The sequence below is a fragment of the Ruditapes philippinarum genome, unplaced genomic scaffold, assembly GCF_026571515.1.
Source record: "Ruditapes philippinarum isolate M1 unplaced genomic scaffold, ASM2657151v2 ctg3815_1_1_1_1, whole genome shotgun sequence".
Lineage (NCBI taxonomy): Eukaryota > Metazoa > Mollusca > Bivalvia > Venerida > Veneridae > Ruditapes > Ruditapes philippinarum.
In genome coordinates, this window is record NW_026867207.1 from 177,599 (window position 1) to 186,379 (window position 8,781).

Below are 8,781 nucleotides of genomic sequence, written 5' to 3' on the forward strand. Positions count from 1 at the left end.
ATTTTGATGAAATTGTAAGTTATACATATTCTATAAATTTTAAAGAAGTGCATTAATAAAAATTAATAATGTTAAATGAAGTGAGAACATGTTACATGTCAAATACTGAACCTTTTGAGTACATTTATTGTTAATTTTCAGGACTGTCTGTGGTACACCAAATTACATTGCGCCGGAGGTGCTACAAAAGCGAGGTCACAGTTACGAGGCAGACACTTGGGCCCTCGGATGTGTAATGTAAGTTTTACACACAGGCACAAAAATTAAAGACTGTAATAAAGTAGAGAAAATGGTATCCAAGTAAAGCATTGACACATAAGACATATATATTACCAAAATGTATATGATTAATTCAGTTGAGTCAATGTTTAGGGTATAAAGTTACAAGATGTAGCGTGCAATTTTGAAGCTCAACTCCTAGTTATAAATCAAGCTTCAATTAACAATTTGACTCAGTTACATAAAAAGAGATCATGTTAATTTTACTGCTGTCAGTTACACTGAACATGATATAAGTTTAAAAAGTTCACTGATTCATCAAAAATCTTTACCCAAGCTTTTTTTTATTGGCAGTTGTGATATGAATAAATAGTTTTTAATGATGTTGCATAAATTAGTATTAAAAACGATAAAATCATTTTCCAGGTATGCATTATTGGTCGGTCATCCACCATTTGAAACAGCCACTCTGAAGGAAACATATATCCGGATAACTGAAAACCGTTATTCTATACCAGACTGGATTTCTCCGCAAGCAAGACATTTAATTACAAAGTGCTTGACAAATGAACCAGAACTTAGACCTAGTCTTGACAGTATTTTAATGGATGATTTTTTTAAGTGCGGACATTATCCAAATAGATTGCCGCCTAGTTGTTGTACATCTCCCCCTCGATTTCAAGCTACTTCGGCTGGGTCATTTGTTCGAGTCTCCAGGTATGTTAAAACGAGATTTTAACCGTCTTTACCACTTTATATTTTAAGATCCGGTTGGTAACATAGTGCAGGGTGCATTATATTTCTTTGTGTTTGTTTGTTTTTAGCTTATCAAGATAGCATACTTTGTAACTTCAGCTATCTATAGATAAGAGGTAAATGAAATGCCAGACTGTATATAGATACCATTGACAAGTGAATAAAAGAGTTTTAAATGTTTTAAATCAAGTTTTCTGACTGCACAATGAATAACTTTCATCGGCCTTTGTGCTATTTTAAGACCCTTAGGTTCTGAATGCATTTCAAAGGCATTCTTTAACTATCAGTGAAATCAATTATTCTGTATGCATTATTTGAAACAACATTGTCCCACATTTTCCGATTTTATTTTTCTCATGAATTAACTATAGTTTTACGAGCTTCAATTTGCATGGTATTGTTACAAAACAAAGAACTTTTAAACGAATTCTTCTCCGGTTGTGTTTTGTAAAAAAAAAATTCATAAATGGCAAACTTCTTTTTGTCATTTTAATCAAACAAAGAACATATTCCCAATGGTATGGCAATTATTTCAGCGCTGTCTTAAATTTGTAATAACAACCCTTTATATTTTCCGGGGAAAATCTTAATTGAATTGCACTGTGAACTGGTTATTATAAATAATACAATATTTGAAACTGCTTTGCTTTTTTCTGCTCTTAAAATAAATTTATGAATAACAAAAAAATGCTAGAATTGAAAGTGTAATGAACTGTACTGAATGTCACAAATAAAAATTGACAAAGTTTATTGCTCCAATAGGATAAGAATTTTTGTGCTTAAAGTTATTTGAATTTCTAGATCAATTAATTCAGCATTCCGAGTTAAAAAAAAAATTGTAGATTTGAAAGCAAAGATTTATCCGAATACTAGACAGACATATTACAAAAAATACTGAAACATACAATTAAGTTAAAAGAGCCTTTTCAATTAAAGGTAATTACAGTCCTAGCCTGATAGGAAGTATTGCTATATTTAAATGGTTGCTATTTTTGATAGACCACTTCAATTTGTCTACACCATATATAAATGTCTGAAGGTAAACCACAACTTATATACACACATGCTTCATGTCAAACATGTACTCAAACACACATCATGTTTCTTTGTTCTTACAATGTGGAAAAAAAAAATATGCCTCCACATTATATATTTGTAAGTCATATTACAGTGAAACCTATTTTATAGACCTTATTACTACATTATTAAAGTTGACAATTTCTCCAAGATGCTGACTTGTGCATAAACAGTGGAGAAATGTACTTTTTTTTCTTCACGAGTTAAGCTGGTTAGTTTAATGACCTTGAATTGTTGTCAGAACAAATTAAAATGTGACAGTAACTTTCAAAAGTTTTCAATTTTAAAGTTATGACGGGCCACTGCATGAAATTCCTTTGATAAATTAACCTTAAATGACCTCTTTTGAAAGCACACCTGTCAATACAAACAAATTTTTTAGTTACCATGAGGTGGTCTTCAGCTCCATGTTTGACTGTATCACCTCCACCATGGTCATTTATCATGTTGGTAAAAAAAACAATGTTATATTCATGTTACACTAGTCATGTCATTCATATTTTTTTTCTTTGCTGAATAATGACTTGTAACTTTAAAGTATTTTTTATATATTTTTTTTTACCAGATTAAGAAATTTGTTAACTGACTCACTTACCTTAACAATTTAACATCAACACTGTTTTAGGCAGTCTGATAGTCCCTTAACTTTCGGCTGTTTTGGGACATAAGCAATGGACATTAAATCCATTTTTAATGCAGGATAAGTCCATTATAAGTCAAAATTAAGTGTGGTTGCATTACCCTGCTGCATTTAATAGACTTGCCCTGTTTTGAAGTAGGAACTGTACATTATAAGTGTTGGGGATTTAAGTTTGAAAAAGTAACATTATGCAATAAGCAGTTAAATTAAAGCAGGTGTTATTTATTTTAACTTTATTTATTTGACTTTAAGCACTTTAAGTCATTTTAATTTATTAATAGATACAGTTTTGATTGACATTTATAATATGAATACATTAAATAATGTGAAGCTTTGTGCACATATATAATGTATTTATAGCAATAGTTTATTATTATCTGACATATAATTACCACATAATAAACAGGTTTTACAAAACCAATTTTTTAATGAGTCTATTGAAGGTCATTGCAATACATCAGTTACATATGTAAATTTTTCAGCAAATTAAAATGACTCAGCATTTTAACCAGAAGAAAACAATATGCCCTTCAACTTCCATATATTTTAAAACTATACATGATGGCAGTTTTTCAACTTGTTTGTATTATTTCATTGTAATAGATGCTTTATTAATCATAATATTTACAGAAATAATCAATATTTTCAGACCAAAGTCTTATGCCGTCCCTGAAACGAGACCCGAGTCCGGTGTAGACAGAATAACCTCTCCTATCCGAGAACTGGAGATCACAAATCGTCATGAACGACAGCATTCAAAAGGCCGTCACACGCCAGACTTTTCCATTCCTATGTCAAGGATCAGTGGAAGGACTTCGGGCTCGGAGATGACGCGTTCAGACAGATCCGACTCACCTGCGCTCAGAGGTAAATTGTAAAACCTCAATGACTCATTCATAAATGTTGAGAAATTAATCAATTTACAAGTATGTAACAATTTAAATGGTAAATGACTGCTGTTTTAAATATAAATAAAGGGAGGTAACTTATGTTATGTTTATGTTAGGATATGGATGGCTTAATGTCACTGTGATGTCTCCAAAACTAAGAAACAATGAGTTTGAGCCCTTTTTTGACCAAGAACATTTTCCTTTCCCTGACATGAGTCTTATTAGTTGGAAAAGCAGACTCAGAAAGAGATATAAATAAGCCTAAAGCTTTTCTCATCATCCAGCTAAAATAGATACCCGGCATATTGAATGTAAAGGTTTATGAGATGGTTTTTTGTACCATTATCTAGACGATCATTTCCTTACCACAAAAATGCAGCAAAAACCACAGAATAAGCCAATATTTTACCAGTTTCATTTATCTTTACATTTATTAAATTACCTGTTCAAAATGTTTTACATGAATTTATATCTTTATGCTGCTGATTATCTTTATTGCCGATCTTCATTGTTATTAATATAAGATGTTTTTTTCCCCTTGTCTTTCAGAGTCATCTCCAAAACCCCGCTCTGCTGCCAATCTTCTAGATGTGCTCACAACTTGTTTAGAACACATGCCAAAAGGTACGGTAATAAAGATAACATACACAGAAGCGTTACTTTTACACTCCTAATTTTTGTTAAATGGACTTGCTCTGTTTTGAATTTGGGGCAGTCCATTGTTAGTAAAAGGGGATTTCAGTGATAAAATTATGCAAACGAGAAGCCAACATTATAGTTATTGGGCAGATTGTACGGATGTACGTACTCGCAGCATAGGAAGTCAGTATTGCCAACACTACTAAAGGAGAGTTAACATTCTAATTTTATTTAAAAAAATGTTAACGTGTAAGATTCTTATCTTGTGACATGTGTTTCTTCGAGAGGAAAATGTACGTAGGAGACTTTGTGCCAAATTTTTTAAGATAAAAAAAAATACTTGTAACATTAAATGAATGTGGAGCAATCTTGGGTGAAAAATTATAGACAAAAAAGAAAGATAAAAAATTTGATTAACTATTTTTTCAGATTTTGAAATTGATTGATAAGTCTTTTCCTTTATATAGAATGAGATGTGTAAATCTAATTTGAAGCAAATTTTTTCTCATTTCTTGCTCTACCTGATTTTTTTGAAAGGGAGTCAAATTAATAAGCTAGTAAATAGAATAAAATCGGCATAATATTATACTATTGTAAAGGAAATTCACATCACCTCATAAAATTTAATGAAATTAAAATTTCCATAGTGCAGTTCATTATTATTATATAATGACACTATTTCAGTCATTTTTTTAGTAAATCAAAAACAATTTGTCAAAAACAAATAAAAAAAAAAGTATCCAACATATGTAATATCATTCTATATTGTACAGATGTGATCAAAAATCCTGAGCCCATGAGTGACATGACAATCCTGTGGGTCAGTAAATGGGTGGACTATTCCAACAAGTATGGCTTCGGCTTCCAGCTTTCCAATGACTCTATTGGAGTACTCTTCAATGACACGTCCAAAATTATACTTTCTCCTGATGGAAGGTAAATTTAGTGTTCTTTGTTTTCTCGTCACTCTGGATAATTGACATTTTATCTTATAAACCTCTATTAAGTAATTTGGCAATGGAAGGAAGATTTTATGCACCAGAATTAATATTTTGTCACATTTGGCGCCATTGGCTCTGCTTTTAGAACTGTGTTTGTTATTTCATTATACATTTTTTGTATAGTAGCTGATTTGATTTAATTATCACATACCAATAAGTATTTATATTTTTGTCATTGTCATTCCATACACTTTTAATCGGAGATTATAGGGTGTTTTGTATCTTTAAATTTGTGTACATTTATATTTTGTTTATTCTATGAACAGATCCGTACAGTATTATGATATGACCGGACATCTAATGGCATTCTCTGTAGACCAGCCACCAGATGACCTTGACAAGAAGACCACTCTCCTAATGTATTTTGCTAAATACATGGACGAGCATTTAATTCAGGTACAATAATTTTTTATTTCAGTTTACTTTCTTTCTTTTCTTTTTTATTTAAAAAGAAACAAATAAATATAATCTCTTATTTTTTATTTAACTAGAGAATAATTAAACTGTCTAATGAGTAGTCTGCAAAGATGAAAAATTTTCTGTTGAATTATTCATATCATATCCATCATCATAATTTTATTTTTTCTTATTAAAGGGAGGTAATATAGAGTGCTCAAAGGATTCAGATGATATCAGTGTTGGCTCCCTTTGTTTGAAGAAGTGGTTCAGAACAGCTAAAGCAATTGTTCTCTATCTCAATGATGGGACATTACAGGTACACACATATATACATGAGTTATGATTTTACTATAGAAAGAGAATGTATTTATCATTTCAACAAATCATAATTGTATTAATTTCAGAAATTATGCGATCAATGCAACATCTTTCTTTAAATCTTTAACATTTTAACTCTTTATCTGCCTAAAACTAAAGTGATATAAGCCTTTTCCACTTGTATAGAGTCAGGCCAGCCTGCACTTCTATGCAGTCTGACCAGGCTCTATACTGCAGGAATTTAATTATATACATGTATTTTGATACTGAAATCCCTTCAAATTTGAATGGACTGTTCTAAATTCAAAGCTGGACAAATCCATTTCACAAATACAGCAGGTTACGGGTTAAAAAAGTCTTTATAAAAATATCAAGTCTAGAAATCCTTCACATTTCTTTAAATCCTCAAATATCTAAATGCAAATATTATCAAACTTCAATAAAAGCAAAATAATCATAAATCTTTTGTATTTTCAGGTGAATTTCTTCGATGACCACACAAAAATTATTTTAAGTTACATGCGCAATGATTATTTTGTGACGTATATAGACGAGGAGAGATGTGCCACCACGTACAGCATGGTGCACCTAATCCAAGATGGCTGCCGACGCGATATTATGGACCGAATGACATTTTCAAGGTCAATGCTGAAAAATCTAGTGGACATCGAAGGTGTAGATATTTAAACTGGATAGAAGTTACTTATGATAGAGACTATGTGGCATAATAAAACAAAAAACAAAACAATGTCTTTCGTTTAAAGGGTGATTAAAAGTGACTGTTTGTCAAAAGTGCTGTTATAAAAGGCAAGGATAAGGTGAAAAAATGTATACAAACTTGATTCAGACAATTATAGGAAAAAGGCAAAAGTTGTATGAAATATGAACGGATTATTTCTACTTGTTAAGAGTAGAAGTAATGTATTCTTCAGTGACAGAAAAATGAATTAATTTGTTTGGTCATAAAGTTTGAGGTACTAAGCCGAAAGGATTGTTTCAGGCATAACGATATAATGAGATTGCAAATGCATGCAAAAGTGACGTCTGCAGCCTTTGACAGAGTTGGTCTTCAGTGAGAGAATATATAATAAAAAAAAAACAGCCAAAATATTGCAAATCTGTGATGCAAACCTTGCTCATTTATTATATGAGGTAAAACAAATAAAAACACTCCGTTCATTACATAATTCATGGTGATTTAACGTAAGGAGAGCAATATATCAATATATAGTCCCGATATCGTAACACAAAGTGTTCTAATTATACAATAATAGGCAAAAAAAATGAATAAATACTGAGCGATAAATCATGTTATCTCATCTAGATTGCTCAAATTGTGATGTTTATTAAACGCCTATTCATTGTAAATGACGTTATGCAATAATGAAATGTGAAAATGCTCGTAGATGCATTATTCGCAATGTTTTGTTCATGATTTGATGGGAGAAATTAATTAAATGATTTGATTTTAATTGATTTACCGGAAATAAACAATGCATTATAGAATCATTAAAGTTTCATGACTTTTTTTTCAAAAAGCAAAATGTGATAGAACCTATACTCAATTCTGGATTTAGAAAGTATTGTAGTGAAGTAAATGTGAACAATAGCCGAGAATAAATGTTTTATTGTCCAAAGGAGGAAGCAGTGACAAGTGCCTTTATAAATGTGATAAATACAGGAGTTAATTTCCCTCTTAAACTTTAAAAGATTGAAATTTATGGCACTGTGTTTGTATGAAAATTGAGGGAAATTGACTTTAGTGTTAAAATGATTTATTTTCAAATCATTATATAACAGTGTTTAATGGGTGTGTTTAAGACCCCAATGACACTAATACAAGTTTGTGCTAAAATGGAATACTTGATGCTTTTTTTACCCCTGTAGTTTATTGTTGGCAAAACATAATTTGTAAAGAAGACATAACAATGTTCATTTTTTACTGTTAATTTAGTTTTCATATTTAGTGAGCATTCAATTTGATGGCAAATATTTGTTTCTAATTTTCTTTAATTTTATTAAAACATGTAAATTATTAAGTTGAAAATTATTTAACATTGTATCAGTCAAAAGTGTGTTGTATATGTAATAAATGCACTTTATAATTATTTAGACCAGATTTTTTTTTCATTGGTCTTTTATGTAGACATTTTTTTTCCCTATATATGATTTCTGTCCCTTGATTTTATAGATAAAGACATGATTTATCTCCCTTGAACCAACTGCAGATATTCAGTTTAAAGTAATATCCAGCAAATGTAGTAAATTGTATCAATTTTACAAGATGAAGTGTTTCAAATTTTTCCACTACTCGGTTATTTTTATGCTTTCTACATTTTTTTTACGAAGATCTCAAGGGATGGTTATAATTTATTTGGCTAATGCAACTTAATCCAGCAATCTATAGACCCAATATATCAAGCCAATATATCAAGGTGTGCATTATTTTTATGTGTATTATATATATAAAAATCCACTAACACAGCAAAATTTGATACAGTAACAAAGGGTTGATAAAAGGCAATTGTGACTTAAAATGTCATGAGAACACTATAATGGATCTGTTTTAAGAGAAATATAGAAATATATACAGAGTATTCAACATTGTAAGTGTGGTTTTAAAACAAATAAGTTATTACTTGTTATTGTGTGTTGAAGCAACATGGTAATTTCAATTCACAATTTATTAAGTACCCACTTTGTGTCCGTGGAGACCATTCTTTAATGTTATAGACTGTTATAATGACAAAAATAAAGATAATGAGTTTGAGGATTTTACCTCCTAGGTAAGCTTGTATTTTGTGTTGATTAATAAACAATTTCTATGTGGTTAAATTATTTT

The 8,781-nt window shown here is 30.4% G+C and overlaps 1 protein-coding gene across 2 annotated transcripts in view; it reads left to right on the forward strand.

Moving 5' to 3' along the window:
* LOC132735301 (serine/threonine-protein kinase PLK1-like) overlaps positions 1 to 8,172 on the forward strand; it is a 43,755-nt gene extending 35,583 nt beyond the window's left edge. For both annotated transcript variants that reach the window (XM_060722241.1, XM_060722242.1), the window contains exons 5-12: positions 142 to 237; positions 646 to 936; positions 3,342 to 3,559; positions 4,132 to 4,206; positions 4,995 to 5,157; positions 5,489 to 5,618; positions 5,818 to 5,937; positions 6,417 to 8,172. In XM_060722241.1, the coding sequence (XP_060578224.1) occupies positions 142 to 237; positions 646 to 936; positions 3,342 to 3,559; positions 4,132 to 4,206; positions 4,995 to 5,157; positions 5,489 to 5,618; positions 5,818 to 5,937; positions 6,417 to 6,626 (1,303 nt within the window). In that variant the 3' untranslated portion in view covers positions 6,627 to 8,172. The remainder of the gene's footprint in view (positions 1 to 141; positions 238 to 645; positions 937 to 3,341; positions 3,560 to 4,131; positions 4,207 to 4,994; positions 5,158 to 5,488; positions 5,619 to 5,817; positions 5,938 to 6,416) is intronic.
* The last annotated feature ends 609 nt before the right edge of the window (positions 8,173 to 8,781 follow it).